Source organism: Salarias fasciatus, chromosome 2 (assembly GCF_902148845.1).
Source record: "Salarias fasciatus chromosome 2, fSalaFa1.1, whole genome shotgun sequence".
In the NCBI taxonomy this organism is placed as follows: Eukaryota; Metazoa; Chordata; class Actinopteri; order Blenniiformes; family Blenniidae; genus Salarias; species Salarias fasciatus.
The window spans coordinates 24,883,375-24,905,020 of NC_043746.1; the positions used below are offsets into that span (position 1 = coordinate 24,883,375).

General features: G+C 44.1%; 1 protein-coding gene across 1 annotated transcript; it reads left to right on the forward strand.

The window, feature by feature from the left end:
* Nucleotides 1-174: 174 nt before the first annotated feature.
* On the forward strand, nucleotides 175-19,988 carry LOC115396211 (proton-coupled amino acid transporter 1-like). Its single transcript, XM_030101943.1, has 12 exons — nucleotides 175-654; nucleotides 4,651-4,779; nucleotides 7,575-7,689; nucleotides 7,815-7,905; nucleotides 8,526-8,614; nucleotides 10,894-10,983; nucleotides 11,122-11,206; nucleotides 12,071-12,298; nucleotides 12,864-12,962; nucleotides 15,961-16,127; nucleotides 16,248-16,417; nucleotides 18,012-19,988. The coding sequence occupies exons 2-12, from the start codon at nucleotides 4,746-4,748 to the stop codon at nucleotides 18,284-18,286; spliced, it is 1,443 nt and encodes a 480-aa protein (XP_029957803.1). The 5' UTR covers nucleotides 175-654; nucleotides 4,651-4,745; the 3' UTR covers nucleotides 18,287-19,988.
* Nucleotides 19,989-21,646: the final 1,658 nt, after the last annotated feature.

Consider the following 21,646-nt stretch of genomic DNA (forward strand, 5'->3'; position numbering starts at 1 on the left):
CAATAATCATAATCATACAAATAATATGCCCAGACACTAATACAGATTAATATATTGACATATATGTGCAATTCAACAAGGTGGACGCTAAATTTGTTACCATGACAATAGCACAGCTCGTCTCTTCCGGGTGTGTGTCATGTCACGTGACATCACCCCTGATTTTCACTGTGACGCAGCGCGTGCCCGAGCTCCAGTCCTGTTTGGTGTTCAATCTGTGACGCGTGACCGCGCGCACCGATAGCAAAATAATAGAGGTCTGTGGAGAGAACAGCGGACCTACAGGCGAGGACAGGGCGCCTACAGGCAGGGGAAAAGCCCCGAACACGGCGCCTACAGAGGGGGACAGAGCGGCTACGGCTGTGAGAGGAGAGCCGCTAACAGTGAGCATTCAGCAGGGGCGAGAAGAGCAGCTAACGGCTAACCGTGCGCCTTAAGCCAGAGAAGAGGAGGTGCTAACAGCAAACTACAGCCAGGAGGAGAAAGCGGCTATCGCCCGCAGAGGACACCCGCTGACACGAAGCTCACAGGCGGAGACTTGAGCGGCTCCGACCCGAGAGAGAGCCGCTAACAGGGAGCCTGGACAGGCGCTAGCACCGCGGCTCCAGCTGGAAGCTGGCCGGAGGAGGAGAGCGGCCGCTCGGAGTACCAGAGGTAGGCTGCCGCTGAACCGAGTTAACTCATTTTAACATCACTTTGACACGGATTTCATTGGGTGGAACGTGGTGAACCGGGCTCGTTTCGGTGCTCACAGCCCCCGGCTACCGGCTCAGCTCTTCCTGCTATTTCAGTCCCGGCTGTGTGAGACAAACAGTGGCTCACCTGTTCGTCTCACCGTCGTTTTAACTCGCTTTAATTCTGCACGGCACGATTAATCATAAGCTCATTTTAAGGGTCACTTCAGGTGGTCAAAGCTCTGGTGTGTGTGCTGGAGAGGGAGCCGATATAAGGACTGGGAGGACGGAAAATGATGGACTGGAGAGCTCTCTGTCTGTGTTTGTGTCTGTCTGTGTCTGTGTGTAGTATTGTACCAACAGTCAAACTCACACAGATCATGCAGTTACCGCTACACACGTAAATTAAATCATCAGAAAATAACAAATCATGTAAACATAAAGAGTGATATCTGCACAGCTGTTTTAAATGAGATAAATTACAGCTGTCTGGACTTTTTACAGGAATCATTCGCACTTGACTTTCTGTCTCTGTGTCTCTCTCTCTCTTTTTCTCTCTCTCTCTCTCTCTCTCTCTCTCACACACACACACACACTCCTGAGCAGAGGAGCTAATTTCTCCCCTATTTCTGCCTTGTGTGTCTTTCAGTGGAGTGTATCATTCTATTAAAGCATGAAGAATCGTCACTGATTTTTTTTCCAAGTGTAATAGAGACACATTCATGTTCTAAGTCTCAGTCTCGCTTGGGCTGAACCAGTAAAAGGACAACGCGATAACCTTTAAATTCCAACAGCTTTAACAGTACAAAGTACAATGTTCACAATGCTCTTTGCTGTAAGTATGTCGTCCATACAGTTCAGGGTTACCTTCACAGCTTGGTGACATTTATAGTCACTAATTGACCTCAAAAGCCTGTTTTTGGCCTGTGGGAGGAAACTAGAGTACCTGGACCAAAGTCCCTTTTTCACACGCTCACCTGAATCATATTGCATTGATAATGACAGTAATAATAATATAATAATACGAAGACGGCGGGCTTCCCTCTCAGCTGCGAGAGCCATGCTAATCTGTTTATTTTTGTTTCCGCCTCTCTGACTGAAATAGTGCAATAATCTCCAACAGAACCACAATCATATTTATTCATCTTCAAAAAATCCCCTGACATAACTTTGGGTATTTGTATTCTGCTCAGTGTCAGCCCACTGGCCTGATTGAACCTTCTTTATGGGCCACTTTCAGCCTGCGGGCTTCATGTTTCACACCCCACTCTGACCAGCGTGACAAGTTTTCCGCTCTTTATTGTGTTTTGCAAAGAGGGCTCCTGTTCCCGCACTGAGGTCACGTTTACAAGTGAAAGCATAAAACTTCTTTTGCATCTTAGGTGTCCGTTTACACGACGACGACGCTCAGAGCCAGTGAGAACAGAGCTTTTTGAAAACTGCTTCCACAGTGGTGGAACTTTTCAACTCTTCCACTTTTCTGAAATACTACTGCTATGCACCACACCTGCTGTGAATAGTTCTACTGCACATGCTAATAGATTGATGTTTGTGTCCAGAGTGTCATGACTCCCAGTCTGTATTCTCCTGGGACGTCGTAGTTTCTGTGTAAACGGACATTGTTTTAAAATCTGTTGTAAATGTCACCAATGATGTGGTTTGTGTAGAAACATTTCCCTGTAAACAGGGCCCTAAATGTGAGTCCTTCACTGAACACGAGCGTCATTATTTTACCAAGGTAACAAGATGATCCGTTTGAAATGCTGAGATTGGGGACGAAATCTGTGGTTTGAGTGATGACCGTGTTTAACACCTCTGCTTTAAACATCAAACACTGCCTTATGTTGCATTTAAATCAAGATCCGGAAAGATGATAATGGCAGGCTTGGTGGCTTCCACATCTCTTCCTGTCAGATCAGTTAAAGATGCGAAATGTTGTTCAACCAGTTCGTGGTTTGGTGGTGTCACCAATTATTTTGAGACTGTAATTCCAGGTTTTTTTTGTTTGTGTTTTTGTTTTACAGATTCAATACTTGAGAAATGGCTTTCAGCCTCCGTGTAAGCAGGGAAAGCTATTTGGAAGGATGCAGAAATGCACATGTTCACATGGTCATAATGAATATTTCTGATTTGGAAAATGAGAGGAATCCAGGTGCTGCTATTGAAATTTATGTAACTTCTTCAACAGAATGCACATTTACCACCAACTGGACTGCATGTGGAGATACATACAGCAGAAAGAAAGAAGAGGTTTATATTGATAGTCCAGATCTGTCTCGAATAGTATTTAATGAATCTGACGCCCTGTTTATATACTGATGTTTCAAGTGAACCAAGTCGTGGTTGCATTTTTGCATTGACACGGTGCTTTGAAAATGTCCTTTTACGCAATAGGGGAAGAAAGACTGAATGTAGTTTTGATGTTAACCCGCTATTGTGCGCTGTTGGTTATTTTGTCATGAAACCACAAACTCATGCGAACAGCGCACTATAAACATTAACATTAACATTAACATTGACAGATGATGAAGTTGGATTGCTGTTTCGGTGACTCTCTGCTGTAAGACTCCCAGGTCCCAGGAGACCCACAGGGAGTCAGGACTCTCTGGAGGCCGCCATTGCTGTTACTGTCCATGTACTGATAATGTGCAGAAGAAGCCATGGTGTGCATGTGCAGTAGCAGTGTTTCAGAAAAGTTGTGCTCACCCCCCCGTTTCCATGGAGACTGAATCGGAGTGTTTTGTTGTCACTGGCCCTGAGCTCCATTGTCGTGTAAACTGACACCCAGAATGCAACGAAAGCTTTCAGTTTTCAGAATGTTGTCATGTAAATGGAGCCTCAGCTTCTCTGCTTTCAAGACTCTGTGGTTCACAGATGTTCAGTCTCCAGCTGCAGCTTTAAGAGTCTATTTATAAAAGTCTTGGCTTGGTTTTGCTCCAGTTCAAGGCTAAATTGTTCACCTCTGGATTAAGTAATTGTTACTTCTCTCTTGTAGCTTCTGCTAGTCTTTCTCTAAACCACTTTAAAAAAAAAAAACCTTGGTCAGTGTTTCTCTTAGAGAACTTTAATGATGTGGTGAAGCTTTTCGGTAAACAGCAGCGAATGCTGGCTCTCTTCTGTTTCCTCCCTCCTTGGTGACTCTTGGATGGGGAAACTGCTGGTTTTGGTTTGATGACGTCTGCAGATTGAAACATCTCGTGATCAGAGGAGGAATCGTGCAGTGTGTGTTCCAGTAAAAACACAATGAAATCTAATAGAATAGGATGGGATGATGCCACATCAGCTTGAGTGGGTAGCGCGGGCACTGCCAGGGTGAAACCGACCATGTCGTCCAGAATGTTTTGATGTGCACCGGCTCCAGCACACCCAACTGAAAGGAGGGACTCTTTACTAGACCCCTGCAGGGCGTTTCAGCGTTGGAGTGTGTGACTGATCATGTGAAGCACACGGACTCTGCTGAAGCGCTGATGGTGGAACTGGAGTCTGTCACCTTCCTGCCGGTTCATATTCTGAGCAGCAGCCAGTGTCCACATGTATGAACTGTGTGTGAAATATAAGGGAGATATTTCACAGCCGGGCTTCAAGTCAACGTGAATCAGCAGCGTAAACACTCTTCTTCTTGTTCAACTTATTCTTATCATTTAGATGTTGTTTCAAACTGGTCGATTGTTTAAAAGCACGTGACCCGATGGGAGTAAAGTTTGATCTGTGGAAAGAAAATTGCAAATAATTTCTGAAGAGTTTTTAATGTGAATGTTTGGACTGACTGAAATCCCTGTATTGATTCAAATATTCTCATTTAAGATTAGGAGCTGTTTTCATCTGATCTACTGTATATTTGATGGATTTGAATTCAGAGCTTTTTGGAGTTTCCAGTATAATGTAACATCTTCTTTCTAGTCCTTCATTCCACTTCATCCACTAGCAGGACTGGTTTCCCTCCATGAGGTTCATTCTGGTTTCTTTGTCTCTACAGTGACGTGGTCCATGCCGGACTCCCCCGGCTCTCCGCACCAGAACCTGTGAGGCCGGGCCGGGCCGCGCCCAGCCGTCCACTGCACCACCGACGCCATGATGGCGTCCAGCGACGTGGACAGGGGTGAAGGTGAGACGTTTGAATTCTGGAGAGAGATTACAGCTAATCTAGACCGGATTAAGCCATTCAGCTCCCAGCAGCTCCGACCAGCCGCAGCCTTCAACTGGAAACAAAACACTGGCTCAGGAAACAGTACGAGCTGCAGCAATTCTACATGTTGAAGGATAATTAAACAAAGTACACCCTTTGAGTGAATCAATTAAAAAATTAGGAGTAAAAACACTTAAATATGAAACTAAAAAATATATTAAACTATTCATAGTTGAATGAAATAACAAAAAAATAATCTGAGGAATTAATGTATGTTAGGATCAGTAAAACACAGAGAACAGGAAGTTACACATGAACAACCTTTATTTAAAAAGAACACTGTAAATGCTCATTAATTACAGGCAAAAAATATGCATACACCTCCATGAACATGAAGTCAGGTTGAAGACTTCTTTTTTAGACCTGATGTTAGTAAGAAATCCAAAAAAGAAGCTAAATAAATCTAAGAATTAAATATGCAATAAAAAAAATTAGATGAAAATAATATACATTCAAACTAATAATTTAAAACAGTTATGATAAAGTTATTAAACTGTTTCAGAAAGCTTTAAAAATCCAAAAGGGATTCAACAAATAGAAAGTGAGTAAAGAGGAGAAGCTTTTCAGGAAGTTCAGTCAGTGTATGACACTGTGTGAAACATTGATCACTGAATGAACAGTGACGTCCCACAGGGAACTGTCCTCGCTACCTTCCTCTTTTCGTCTAACGTCAGTCAGACCGTGATGAAGACGTTATTCTGAGGTTATGAGTGGAGTTCAGGGGCGGGTGATGTAGTGAGGGTGGAGCCGGAGTCTGTACGCCAACTTCCTGTCTGAAACTGCTGCCACAAAGTGTCAAGTCATTCCTGCCTGTGGCCATCAGGCTTCAACATGCTTCAGTCTGAGTGTCACACACAGGAATAAAATTTCTCTAATTTGTCTTTTTAAGACTTTTTGAGCATTTATTTGGATTTAGTCTGTGGAAAAAGATCTCCCATGTTATGATATATTTGTAATGAACCTTATTCATCAGATGCCCAATCAGACAAACCCTGAATCTACAACTCAAAAAGAATACAGCAACACATAATCACACCAAGTCTTACTTAAACTGATCACTATGTGGACTAATAGGAGTATTATTGCATTGTAAATTTCAGTTCAGTGCCTTCATATATTTCCTGTTTTCATGAAAATCATGTAATTTCTGTGCAGCCAGGTTATGTCACAGCTCCGTTCCTCTTTAAGCTGATATCAAGCTGTGGAGATTTTAATGTTTGACTCACTGAAGGTCATTAAACCTCAAACACATGACCCATGTCAATATTGACCGTCTCTAAATCAAACACAAGGAGCTGCGGCGTCTTTTTCACACTCATGACAGACATTTCACCCTCGGAGGGAACAATATCTGTGTCTTCCTCTCAGATAACTTCAGATCTGAGAGCCGAGAGCTGACTTTATCTCCTCCTGTCTCACGAGCAAAGCTGATCGAAGCCACACAAACCAAAGAAAAAACAGAGGGAAACAACCCAAACCGGACTCAGAGCAACCTCTGCCTCAGAGAGATCACATGAAAGGTCGCTGCGACTTTAAAAAGCCGCCTGCAGTTTTGCAGTTTCCCCACCGATGTGGAAAAACCAGCTTACTTTCTCCTCTGCCATGTGGGATAACTACTCACTGTCTATTTTCACCGACACAAGCAATAAAAGAGGGCTGAAATCTGCTGCTTATGGTGAGAAAAACTCTAAATGTCACTTTTCACTGAGGCAGGCTGTTGTGTAGTCACAGTTAAAATCAGTGCAGGTTAAAGTTGAGAACTCTGTTCAAATAAGTCGTTTTTAAGATATCGCTCACTTGTGTTCCTTTCTTTTACTTACTGGTTAATAGTTGAGAAAATGCAGCAGGGTACAGTGCTACACTGAGCTGTTCACAGCTTTTCATCAGGTGTCTGGAGCAGAATGGCTTCTGAGTCTCATGCATTTGTTTTGTGTGTTCTTAATCAGAATTTCGAAGTAATGAAATGTGCAAATATCCTGTGCAGAACTGACACTTGGATTACTGTCTCACATAGACATTACAGTTTATTTACACACTTTTACACCTCCACCTTCTCTCACCCTGAAAGTGTTTCACAGCACATTTACTCAATGTTTGCTAGTTGAAAATGCAGGACTTTTGTTGTGTTTAGGGCTTGAGTTTACATGACGGCGGTGCTCGTAGCCCCTGAAAATGCAACTTTTTAAATACACCCAAACCCAGTCTTCATGGAAACAATGAAAAACGCAATGTTTTAAAAGTGATCGTACTCCATGTCCATGTGAAAGGCGGAGAAACTGCTACCGCTCATATGTACTACGGCTACAGTCAGTAGATCTGCTGCACATGCTCACTAGAAGGACACTAACAACAATGGCCGCCTCCAGAGTGGCAGAATCAGAGGTGCATTTTCTTAAATTAAACATTTATTTAAACATTTGTGCAAGAAACAAATGATTAGGCTTTCAGGATCAAGCCTTGTAAGTGAACTATAAATAAATCAGAAAAGACTCGATAAGATTTCAGCATAGCTGAATCATTTGCTGTGTGTTGTTTGCGTTTGGGTAAATATGGTTTGTGGCTTCAGACTCATTAGATTTAGTGGGCGGGCCGTAATGAAATCAGACTGTTATTACCCTGTGCTGTGTGCTCTGTGCTCACTCGGATATTTGCCTGCCGGCTGGCGGATCTCTCTCTCACTCTCTCTCTCTCTCCCTGCCTCTCTGTGTCTCCAGGCCCTTTGTTATCGGACCAGAACCCCTCAGAGATGGACGCTCTGTGTCCGTCTCCTCCAGGACCTTCCAGGCCGCAACGCAACTACGAGAGGATCGGAGGGCAGACGGGAACCTCGTGAGCGACTTCAATTATTCAGCAGACATAGAAGCTGTAACATGAATCCTCATGTTCATGAGTGAGTGTGTGTGTGTGTGTGTGTGTGTGTGTGTGTGTGTGGGTGTGTGTGTTCCCCTGTGCAGGTTCTTTCAGACTCTGATCCACCTGTTGAAGGGGAACATCGGCACCGGGCTGCTCGGTTTGCCTCTGGCTGTGAAAAACGCCGGCCTGGTGGTGAGCAAACACACACTTTCTTTATCTGGTGACTGCAGCACACACACATTTCCACAGGGAGAGTCCGGCGCTGATCTCATTAAACTAAATTTAATGCATTGTTGATTCACAATTTTCTACTTGTTATTGTTTATTTCATCATATTTTTTCAATCTGTTATTTGTAAATTTGTCCTTGGTCATTTTATTTTTTAGGGTGAATAAACAGTTTTCAGTGGCTGTGTTTGGTTTTGTTAAATTATTGAATTTGTTTGTTTGTTTATAGATTGCAAATATCCTGTGTAGAACTGACACTTGGATTTTTAAATTTTTTTTTTTTTTGTATTTTTTAGGACATTTAAAAAAAATTATATATTTGCTTATTTGTACGTTTTGTTTCTTGTTAGAATATTTAATGACTATTTTCCTTTTATTCATTGTTTCTAATTTAGATCCTTTAATTTTTAATGGATTTTTTTGTTAAATAAATGCTGTGTGTTTCGTTTGTTATCTAAATTCCTCGACTCTGAACCTTTTTTATCAGATTTTTTTTTTTGTAAATGTTCAGAATCGAATCAATCAAGAGATTTTATGTAATGATCTGTCTGCTTTTTCTGACCTTTGACCCTGTTTTCCCTGCAGCTGGGTCCCATCAGTCTCCTCGTTATGGGGATCATCGCGGTGCACTGCATGAGGCTGCTGGTCCAGTGTTCACACCACCTCAGTGCAAAGTAAACACACACACACCCTCACACACACACTTACACATATCAGGTTCACTAACTTTCACCATGGAAACGGACTGAAAATGACTGAAACCTTTCTAAAATGCTCCGTCGCTGTGGAAACGGGGAAAGTGCAACTTCTCCTGAAACGCTGCTGCTGGGAAAAAAAAAAAAAAAACGACAAACGTTGAAGAGTTTGAACAAAGAACAGTTGAGAAGATCAAAAAGCGTTATTATCGCGAATCATGGTGTTTTTCTGTTGACGGACAGTTTTCAAAGATCCTGGTTGTAGAAATTTGACACATTTCTCTTTATTTCTGAACACATTGTTCATGTTGTTCAAAACATAAAATAAATATTGCAGTAGGTAAATAACCCAACAGGCTTTCAGAGTAAACACAGGATGTCCTTCATGAACACGTCTCCAAACAGACCGCGCCCACTTCTTAGTCCACACACACCGTCTGCAGATCAGTCGCTTTGTCTCAGCTCAGAGAGCCGCATTAATCCCAGATGCAGATTTGCTTTCGATCTCCTCTTCCTCTTTAACCCGTTGTGCCTTTTAGAGGTCGTTCATGCCTGCTGCCAAGAAACTATACATTTCAATAGAATACTTATTAATAAGGCTTATTGCAAATTGTACCTAATGTTTACATTTTCATTTTAGTATTCATCATATTTTAGTATTCATCTTTATTTTCATGTTTTTTTTTGTGCAATATGAAGCTTCTATAATAACCTCATACCTGAATGTGGGATGACCCTTGACTTTTTAATACATTTATTTATTTCAATTTATATTGAAATTGTGTTAAAGTTAATCAAATGAATTGGAAGCTTTATAGTTAATGAATCACTGTAATTAAATTTAAGTATTTGATAAATTAAAGAATACTTTTAAATTCAGGCAGATTTTGGTGGAGAAATTAACTGCATTTATTGAGAGTTTAACAGAATCTAACATTTGGACTAACTTTAATGTGTCTTCATATTTAATATCGATCTGATACTAAAGACAGTTGTTTAAAGAAAAGTGAAATGAACTCCACTGATAAAGCGCCTCACACTGTTTATCACATTCACCCATTCACACACATTCACACAGCAGTGGAGGCGTCTGCCATGCAACCCATGCGCTGGGAGCAGTTTGGAGTTCAGTGTCTTGCTCAAGTGCACTTGTTATGTCAGTTTCGTCACATTAGTTGCTGATCTGTCGGAGTTTTATGTTCTGACTGTTCTGCCTCGTCAGCCTCGGTTTTTACCCTCGGTCTGCTGTATGTGTGTGTGCGTGTGTGTGCGTGTGTGTGTACTGAACCATAAACCGTGGTATGATCCAGAGTATTACAGCACTGTGTGTGTGACTGTGTGTGTGTGTGTTTGTGTGTGTGAGGTGTGTATCAGCGGGTCATCAATTGGCCGACCTGCCCCCTCCGCCCTTTGCCCAGTTCACACAGGGATCTGCACAGGCCCCGCCCACTCCACGCCAAAGAGGATTAGATGAGTTGAGGAGCATGAATGGAGAGTCTCTCAAACAGGACGCAGTCAGAAATAGATCCTGCTCACACAAACACAGACGACGTGACGTCTGTCACACCGTCACCGCCAGCACGGCTAATTTTACCCGCCGGCCGTCTTTTAACCACTAACGAGCACTTCTAGAGCCGTGTGTCTGCATCTGACCACAAGTGAAGTCATGATCACGCTGACGTGTCTTTTACGGCCCTCATTACATTTCATACGTTTTCATGTAAATGCAGAAATGCTGAAAACAATGCAGTTTTTCTCTTGAGCCACTAGTAGGTGCTGTTTGTTTTCGCAGTGCAACCAGGCACACTGAGAATAATATGCAATAAAATAGACATTAACGAGAACGCCGACATTTGTCAGTACAGATGATGAAGTTGGTTTTATTATTATGGAAACGGGACTTGGGGTTGCTTTTTCACTGGCCTAATATCGATAACATAAATGGAATTTTTACATTTTCTTGGATTTGCATGTCCAGTGTCATGCCCATTTGAGCTTAATGCCTCTTGTTTGATGCGCCTGCCCTTCCGGGTCACTGTGTTGTAAGGCTTTAGAGTGAGCTCCTCCTAAAGCAACAACTATACCTCCATCTATTCAGTGAGAAGTGTTTTAATGCAGTGCTCATGACTTGCTGGATTGGCTTTGTCAACGGTGATGGTCTGCATTAAACTTTAATAAAAAAAAAAAATTCAGAACCTGTTTGTCCTGATGGTCACACAAAATGAATGTGTCTGAGTGATAGGTGTGTGTGTGTGCAGGATGTCCCGGCAGTCTCTGACGTACGGCGAGGCCGTGCAGTACGGGATGGAGAACGTGACGTGGCTGCGCAGACACTCTCAGTGGGGAAAGTGAGTCTCACGGCGCTGACAGTCGGCTTCACACACAGAAGATCAGTCATGTTAAAATGCTGCATTCAGGTGTCACTGGGAGATTTGATGACTCTGTGTGTGCGTGTGTCTGATCTTTGTCCTCTTCTGCTGTCTCAGGCGAACGGTGAACTTGTTCCTCATCATCACTCAGCTCGGATTCTGCTGCGTTTACTTCGTCTTTCTGAGTGACAACATCAAGCAGGTCAGACACACACACGCACACACACACACACACACACACACACAGCCAGCTCACGTTGCTCTCTTCAGGTTTTGTTTTTAATCTTTTTATGCGGATTTCCATTGTTTATTTTTTTCAGGATTCAAATTGAAAAGTTTTACTCATCCTGCACACACACTTGTTTCTAGTTGGACTCCATCAAAGTTGGAACAGAAAGTGATCTGATGCATCATCACAACATGGAAATTCAGTTCATTTCTAAAAGTTTATCTGTTCATTTCTCTACGTCAGCTTTTGATTATTTGTTTGAGAGTAATTTCATGTTTGACATGTGTGTTGCTTTTAAAATATAGGATAATATATTACAGTTGACACTCAGTGTCTCCTGAGAAATATTTTGCCTCTTGACAAATATCATAGATGTTTGACAGTTTGTCATCAAACTTTAACTTCTACATGTTTCCTGAATTTTCTCTTGGTTCTCTTGTTCCTACAATTCCTCCATTCACCGTTGGTTGTCGAAGTCATTTTGTTCTGTAATAGAGCTTTTGACCACCAGATGGAGACATCACACCAGTTTTACTATCAGCTCTCAGTATGAGTTGTTTTCGCTTCAGAATGAGAGAAACATTTCTCAGCAGAATGGACTTTAACTGATCTGAATCAGTCCAGATGTTAAGACGCTCTCTCTCTCTCTCTCTCTCTCTCTCTCTCTCTCTCTCTCTCTCTCTCTCTCTCTCTCTCTCTCTCTCTCTCTCTCTCTCTCTCTCTCTCTCTCTCTCTCTCTCTCTCTCCTCTCTCTCTCTCTCTCTCTCTCTCTCTCTCTCTCTCTCTCTCTCTCTCTCTCTCTCTCTCTCTCTCTCTCTCTCTCTATCCTGTCTGCAGGTGGTGGAAGCTGCCAACGCCACCACCTTCAACTGCCACATCAACTACACCAACCAGACCCAGGTGCTGGTGCCCAGCTTCGACTCGCGCCTCTACATGCTCTGCTTCCTGCCCGCCTTCATCCTGCTGGTCTTCACGCCCAACCTGAAGTTCCTGGCTCCGCTGTCACTGGTGGCCAACCTGATGATGACGGCCAGCCTGGTCCTGATCTACTTCTACTCTCTGACCGTGAGACTCCGACTCCTCCATCTTTCACAATAGACTCAGAGTCAGAGAGTCGGGGATTCAGACCTCAGTCATGAAGCTCTCCTCCTGCAGGAGGGGACAATTAGATTTCTTTATTAAAATGCAGAGATTTCAGAGGCAGAATAAAACAGGAAATACAAGAGAAGAATGTTGAAAAGTACACGTAGAAGTAAACTGATCAATACAACTGAAAAATAAACTGTTTAAAAGTGGTTGAAGTCATAAAATAATGAAGTGTTATTATATTGGTATCATATACTTCATTATATTCATATAAAGTAATAATTGATCATAATAGAATAAATTACCGATCAGTTGATAATAATGATTAATTCAAAGCATCTGAAATAGTGAGACAATATATGTTGAAAAAGAAGATTAAATAAGAAGTAAGTTGTAAAAATAATGAATGAGATATAATGTTAAAATGATCACGTCAAGTGATTTATTCTGTGAGATGACAGGCTGCTGGTCCACAGTGGGTCCTGCAGGTGTAAATCCATCCAGTTCCAGAATAACTCATCATGCTTCGTCTCTGTGTCTGCAGAACATCACGTATCCCATCAACCTCCCCAAAGTGGGCCGAGCCAAAGACTACCCACTCTTCTTCGGGACGGCCATCTTTGCCTTCGAAGGCATCGGAGTGGTACGTGAGCAGCTTGAACCACGCCCGGTACAGACGGCGCCCGAAGCCTTTTGATACCCGGTGTGAACAGGAAGTGTGCATCTGCATTGATTCTCTGGATTAGGACTTCAGATCACAGCTCTTTGCATTCACTCCTCACATTATCAGTTTTTTCATGATCCGCTCTGCCTCGTGACATGTCTCATGCTCTGCTCCGTGGTCTTCAACATCCTCCTCACATGACATCCCAGAGCAGAGCATCACATGAGCGAAATGGCAGCTTTGGTTTGATCATCAGTTTCAACTGCAGGTGGAGTTGTATGGCTTTTCCACTTCAGAGGCTACAGCTGAGCTACTTACAGCTGTTCTATAGACAGAGGGAGCAGAGCAGAGGGAAAGCTGCTGCATTTCTTATATGTATAAAAAATTGTGTTCTCGCCCTTCCTGGGCAATATCTTCTTCAAGACTGTGTGTATTGCAGCCTCCCAGAACAAGACCCAGTAGTCGTCACAACAGCAGACATCCAGAAAAGAGCAGCAAAAATGAAGAACTGGACAGCTCCAGGTCCTGACGGGATTCACACCTACTGGCTGAAGAAGCTAACGACACTCCGTGAACACCTGATAGCGATGACCCAGCTGCTAAGAGAAGGGAACCACCACAGTGGTTGACCCAAGGTCGATCAGTCCTCATCATAAAGGACCCTAAAGGGAACATTACCATCCAACTACTGGCCTATAACCTGCCTCAGCACCACATGGAAGCTCCTGTCTGGCATCATAGCGACTTAAGATGAACAGTCACATGGAGCAGTAGATGAGCAGAGCCCAGAGGGGAATTGGCAATAATAGCAGAGGAGCCAAGGAGCAGTTGCTGGTCGACAAGCCAATTGCTGTAAGACCAGAAACGCCAACCTGTGCACTGCCTGGACTGATTACAAGAAAGCCTATGACTCAGTGCCACACATGTGGATACTGGAGTGCTTGAAACTGTACAGGATCAACAGCGAACTGAGAACCTTCCTGGGAAACTCAATGAGGCGATGGAAGACAACTCTGGAGGGTAACCCACAGTCAGTGGCTGAGGTGAACATCAAATGTGGCATATACAAAGGAGACTCTCTGTCCCCCTGCTGTTCTGCATAGGCCTGAACCTCCTCAGCCAGATCAACACCAGGAGTGGATACGGGTGCCGATTCAGCAGTGGAACAATCGTCAGCCACCTCCTAGACATGGACGACATCAAGCTGTATGTCAAGAGTGAGCGGAGCATTGACTTCTGATTCACCTCATCGGGATATACAGCAATGACATTGGGATGTCGTTCAGACTAGATAAATGTTGGCGGATGGTGTCAGGAGAGGGAAGATGGTCACTACTGAAGAGGTTGAACTACATGAAGGCAACATTAGAGATGTGGAAGACGGCTACAAATACCTGGGGATACCACAAGCAAATGGCAACCACAATGAAGCAGCCCGGAGGTCGGCCACAGCGTAACACCTCCAGAGGGTGAGACAGTGAGACCTGAACAGTCAGCTGAATGGGAAGAATAAAATCCAATAATGAGATGCCCAGCTGGTATAATATCCTGGCCACTGGAAGAGATGCAAGGTACCGATATCAAGACAAGGAAACTCCTCACAATGCACGAAGGGTTCCACCCGAAGTCCATCGCCCTGAAGCTGTACAAGAAGTGAAGTGAGGAAGGCTGAGGACTGGTGAGTGTCAAAGCCACCATCCCTCCAAGAATACATCCAGAAAATTTCCCCAATGACAACCTGCTCAGTAAGTGCCTCAGACAAGTGAAAGAGCCAGAGGTGGGATCATGGAAATGCAAACCTCTACACGGCGTGTACCACCGACAAATTGAAGAAGTAGCTGACAGAGAGAGAACATGCCAGTGACTGGAAAAGGCAGGGCTGAAAGACAGCACAGAGGCTCTGATCATGGCTGCACAAGAACAGGCCCTAAACACAAGATCAGTAGATCCCGGGATCTACCACATCAAATAAGACCCCAGGTGCAGACTGTGCAAAGAAGCCCCTGAAACAATCCAGCACATCACAGCAGGGGGAAAGATGCTGGCAGGAAAGGCATTGATGGAACGCCATAACAAGGTTGCGGGCATAATGTAGATGGAGCACCCGAAAGTGATGGTAAATGGTAAATGGACTACACTTGTATAGCGCTTTTTACCCTGCATGACAGAGCCCAAAGCGCTTCACACTGCAATATCACATCAACCCTTTCACACCATACTGGGTGGTGGTAAGCTACTGCTGTAGCCACAGCTGCCCTGGGGCAGACTGACGGAAGCGAGGCTGCCAATCTGCGCCATCGGCCCCTCTGACCACCACCAACCATTCACTCTCACAACTTTCATACTTAGGCAAGGTGGGTGAAGTGTCTTGCCCCAGGACACGACGACAGTTTTACGCCTGCGGGAGCGGGGCTCGAACCGCCAAGCTTCCGGTTATAAGACGACCCGCTCTACCAACTGAGCTACTGTTGCCCCCAAAAACAACATCTGAGATCTCTGCTAGAAACGACTAAGATCCTGCAGAACCCTGAGAACAAACCAAGATTCTGTGGGACTTCAAGATTCAGACTGACAAACTGGTGATGGCCAATCAACCTGACATAGAGGGGATGGATAAACATCAGAAGAGAGCAGTAGTGATGGATGTAGCGATCCCCAGTGACAGAACATCAGAAAGAAGGAACACGAGAAGCTGAAGAAATGCCAAGGGCTGAAAGAGCAGAGAGAAGGAGAAGGCAACAGTGGTGCCAGTAGTAATAAGGGCACGAGGGGCAGTAACCCCCAAGCTGGATGCATGGCTCCAGGAAATACCAAAAACAACATCTGAGATCTCTGCTAGAAACAGCTAAGATCCTGCAGAACCCTGAAGCTCTCAGGCCTCTGACAGAGGACCAGAGCTTGAAGGAGATACTGCCCAAAAAGACTATTTTTTTACATATTTAAATATATATATGTGTGTGTGTGTGTGTTTGTGCAGGTCCTTCCTCTGGAGAACAAGATGCAGAGGCCTCACACCTTCACCTTGGTGCTGTACCTGGGCATGGGCATCGTCACCTTCCTCTACATCAGCCTCGGCACCATCGGATACATGTGCTTTGGAGACGACATCGGAGGAAGCATCACACTCAACCTGCCCAACTGCTGGTGAGGACACACACACACACACACACACACACACACTCTCCTCTGCTATTAGCAGACAGACCCATGCAGCCCACTAGCAGGGTGTTACAGTGAGTTTCACTCCCCCCTCTCTTTGTGCAGGACCTACCAGACCGTGAAGCTCCTCTACTGCTTCGGGATCTTCATCACCTTCGCCCTGCAGTTCTACGTGCCGGCAGAGATCCTCATCCCCCCCGCGGTGGCCCGCGTGCCGCCGCGCTGGGAGACCGCCGTGGACCTGTCGCTGCGCACCGTGCTGGTCATCTTCACATGTGAGTCTCAACCGTCCGCTCACACTTTAGAATCAAACGTGTGAAAAACAGGAGAAACGATAAAAACTCCAAATGAAATCCAGATAAAGCTGCGTGAGCGCCAAACCGTCTGAAACCATCACAGCAGCTTCCTCCATCGGAAGAGGAGTTAACCGCCGCCGATCGATGGTTAATCTGCAGCTAACGAGGAGGAAGGAGGCTGCCGCCCTCTTCATTGACTTCACTCTGAACATACGTGTTTGCTGCTCTGCTGCGTGAGCCGAGGAGCTCTGACATGAAACCTGCTGCTGCTTCACTCCTACAGTCCCAAGACAACTGCACACTTTCCAACACATGGAAGCAGAAACGCCATGAAAACCTTCATCTTTACAGCGGTTTCAGAGATCTGAGTCATTATTGATGTGAATGACATGAGTGGCAGGGACAGTCTGGGGCCTTAAATGAAAGTGTGTGTGTGTTTGTTTGCAAAAAACTTCAGTGTACTTTTCTGTTTGTGTGTATAGGATTGCGACTTTACTTGTCATTTTGTGTGTTTCACTTTCTGCATCTGTATGTTTCTGTCAATTGGTGTGTGTGTGTGTGTGTGTGTGTGCAGAGGCTTGCTGATGAGCTCATAAAGTGGATGAATGCGTCCATGAGCCTCTTCATGTCTTCAGGTTACCTTCCAGCCGCCGCTCGCTCTCACCACGCGGCGGCGAGAAGAGACGTGTTTCCTGCGGGAACTCGCCGCTGCTGCTGCCACACGCTCCACTGACGGAGTGTGTGAGTGTGTGTGTTTCCTCCTGCGGGGAGAACTCTTTGTTCTGTCTCTGGTCTCCTTTCGTCTCTTTTCATTGTTTCCACATGAGCTTGGATTGGAGCTGCAGGCAGTCACACTCTCACACAGTAATACTTCAGTGAAACACCCAGTGAGGGCCGAACCGGCACGGAATAATAAACACTAGACACACACACACACACACACACACACACACACACACACACACACACACACACACACACACACACACACACACACACACATACACACACACACACACACACACTCCATAGTTGCTGGATCAGTCATACTGTAATGAATGTTTTCACCAGTTAAAAGAATCAGCAGCGAAGTTGTCAGTCTGTCAGAATTAAATTAATCGTACAATTTCTGTTTGAAATACAGAAGCGAGCTATCTAGCTAAAACTAGCCTCGTGGCTAACTTGTGGCTAGCTTTAATAGTGAGTGACGCTGGCTGTTACTGCAGCTGGAACTCTCCAGATACAAACTGTTTGACTGTATTTCGTCCGTTCGGGGAGATGAGCCGGTGAGTGGCAGCAGCAGCGATCAGACATGGCTGCCGACACTTCCTCTCCGTGTGCGTGTCACGACGGCGTGAAGCCGCACGTTGAGACGGAGAGCCCTCGGAGGCAGTGTATTTGGACTGCTGTTCGATCCCTTCATACGTCTCAAACACGCAGCGGCCTCTTCTGGAGCGGCCTCACCCGGAGGAGCCTGACTCACCCTGACTGACGACAGACTGCGATTAAAAACATCGCCACTCTAACCACACTCCCTGATGCTCCCCCCTCCCCCCTCTCTCCCCACGTGCAGGCGCCCTGGCCATCCTCATCCCGGAGCTGGACCTGGTCATCTCCCTGGTGGGCTCGGTCAGCAGCAGTTTCCTGGCGCTCATCTTCCCGCCGCTGCTGCAGATCCTGACCTTCCACACGGAGGACCTGTCGCCGCTGGTCACCGTCAAGAACGCCGTCATCAGCGTGGTGGGGCTGGTGGGCTTCCTGGCGGGGACGTACATCGCCATCGAGCAGATCATAGCTCGGAACGCCCTCAAACACGAAGAGACGCTCTCGCCGTTCATGGTGCAGTGACGCGGCCACCGCCGCCGTTTTTAGGGCACATGTGGTTTTATTTCCCCCTGTTCCTCGCCGCTGTCGGACGCCGTCTCACGGCGCTGATTGGTGGGACTCGTGGCGTCCCGTTTTATGTCGCTTCAGTGAGTCTGGCTGAAGTCACTTTTTATCGTCACCACATTCTGAGTAGATCGGCGCGTCTCTGACTCCTCCAAGCTAACCTCATTTTTGCACTTTAATTTTTGCCTTATTCTGATTCACACACAAAAACACACTTTGCAAATCTGCCTCCAAACGTCACAAAGTTCCTGAGGACGACGCATTTCTTCTGCATCTCGTTCTCATTTCTAACTCGTCACACAACTTGTTTAAAGATTTCAGGTTACCATGGAAACAGATAAGAGGAGTCAGAACAACAATCAGAAACCCGACGACTGTCACTCAGCAGGATTTTACTTTTTATGTGATTTTACGACCTTAATGTGTGTATGTGTGTGTGAATCAGACAAACATCAAACAAAATGCTGACTTCACATTTTACTTTCAAACCTTTTCAGGAAACCAAAATTTAGAGAAGCTAGTTTGTAGCTGAAAAGAAATATCAAAAAATGTTAAGTTTCAGCTTTTACTTGAAATTAGAAACTTTAGTTTGATTAGCTTTTTCACCGTCACAAGTCTCTGATATTTTTACTTAAAAGCTAAAACTTCACAATGCTAATGATGTTTAATATTAAAATTTCTAAGATTCCTGTTGGAAAAAGTTGGTAAATTAACATTAAAACGTAATAAAATCTAAAGGGCAATGTTTCAGTTTTTAGCGTTAAAAACTTACATTTCAACTTTTTTAATATTGCACCAGCGAACACTTATTAACGTTTCATCATGCATTATTATCCCACGTTTCATTTTTAAATGCTAAAAGTACATTTGCTACGTGTAAATTTATGACTTCAAAAGTTAATTCATTAACTTTTTGGATGGTAAAATTTAACTAATGAAAAAAATTAAACAGGTTGGTTTTTTTTCATTAGCACCTTTTTGAGCTTTAAACATTAAAAGTTGTGAAGTTTTTAAGCCTTGAAACTCAATCTTGCCGGTCTGGATTTCTCTGAAAACATTTAATTCTCATCAGGTATGAAGTTATTGTGTAAAACTTCATAACCAGAATAATCAGAAATTGAAAAATGATTTTGATTCAAAATAATCACAGAATTTCTTAATTCTCGCTGTGACGTTGTTGACTGATCTGCAACCACTAATCTACACACACACACACACACACACACACCTTAGCTTTAGTCTCAGAAAATGTTTATTTTTTAAAATCACTTTTATTTTTTCATGTGCTTTTATGTTGAAATGTTTTTACTTTGAAGGACCGAACTTTTTTTTTTTTTTTTAACTGGCTAACAAAAGTTTGACGTCATTCTCCAGACGTTCGGTGTGTACAGTCTTGTAACGTGTGGTTAAATCTTAAGTGTTTCTCTGTGTCCCTGAGTCTGGTCTCTCAGGAGAATCCCAACTATCACTTGTAAATAAACACACATGTTCATGTTTGCTTCCTCTGGAAGGCGACGATGAGGTGAAGAACCTTCCAGCTCCTCACACTGAACCCCCTCCTTCATGCTTCTGTGGATTTGAAATGACTTCAGTCCCATTTTGACTTGAACACTCCTTCACTTCCTTCTTCCTGTTTCACAATAAAATACTTTTTTGAAAGCAGCAACAAGAACGTGACTGCGTGGTTTTGTGGATGACACCACCTTCTCTGTGTGCTGGTTTCTATGACGACTACTTCTAAAAGTCTGAACTTTTTTATTTTCTATTCATCTTTAATCTCACAGCTTGACAACTGTTTCACATAAATCGAGATTTCTGTTCCAATGAGCGGTTAAAATCAGAATGGTCGAAACATTTACACATTGTGTGTTATCCTCCGTATTTGTTGTCCTGTAGCTTTGTTCGAGCCTCATGTTTGTAGGTCAGTAGCGGAATGCTGTGCTCCGTGTCCTTGAACCAATCCATTCTCCATGTTCTATACCGCTAAATGCCTTTGTATGCCTCTCCGTCGCAGCGACGTAGAACCTACACCAGCAACCCTACGCCGTCACTGAACATATCTTGCTTCTGCGTCAAGGGAACACCCTCCTCCGCAATTTCACCGCCAAGTTGCGAGGCTGTGTTCGGCTTCCTTAGCTCCGGCTTACCTAGACATAGATCTATAGACATAGATATCTAGACACGTGTGCACTTACCGAACATATTTCAACATTTATGACATATCTCGTGACACCGGGCTGTCGTGAAGGAGTGGTGTGAGCGGACCGTGATGAAATATTGGTGGAACTAATGAGTTCTTGGACGATTAAAGCCGTTTCAGGAGCGGCGTTACCGATGCCCCGTCTGCTAACAGTATAGAGATGTCCGCCGCTCGATTTTGGATCTAAATTTCTCCCGAAGCACTGTTCAGATCAGAAAAGCATTCGGGGTGAGTATATTGTTCTGCTTCATTCTATAAACAACGCGAAAGCGGACCAATCACAGCCCTCGACGTCCACGTCACCACGCGTCGCCACAACGCGTGGTTAGGATTTTTGGGAGGGGCGCGTCAAGCCCTAGCGTAGGGCCAACGTAGGGCGCTGCGTAGACGGCGTAGGTTCTTCGTCGCTCTGACACCCTGTCTTGCTGTCTTTTAACTGGCTCCATCACAGTGTCACAGTGGACAACGTGTCCCTCAGCTTGGACACATACTCATCCACTGAAGCAAATGACTGTTGGCTGTCTATATTTAACATGATGTCAACAGGTAAGATTCCTGTCGAGACAGACCCGATATGAGGTGAAAATGTACCAACATGGACACTGCTACGGTAGGCTAATATCAAGCAAACGTTCTTCAATTTACAGTTTGTTTGTTTTTTCCATACAGATTTATTAATATGTCCATGAGTGTTTCATCAGCTGTATTTACGTCTTGGATATACACTTTTTCAAAATCTGTGCTGTATAATTAGCCTGCTATAGTCTTTTAGCCAGACCCAGACAGTTTAAACTGGATCATCAACCCACATCTGGATCATTTCAAGAGATCGACACTCTTTAAGGAAAAGTCAGACTATCTGAATCAGCCAAACCTTCAAACGTGGAAAATTGAACAAGAACACATAGCTCTAAATAAAGCATTGAACTGCAAATTAAATGGTCGATGAACTCTGTGAAGAATCGAACATGAATTCACTGCTTCAAAAACAAAAAGGACCTCAAAGTTTGTAAAGGTCAGAGAATTTTGCTTTACAATTGTTAAATATATGAGGAATAAAGTGTAGCTGTTCTTTTATTAAATCTTCTGACAGTAAAAAACAATAATATTTTTGAATT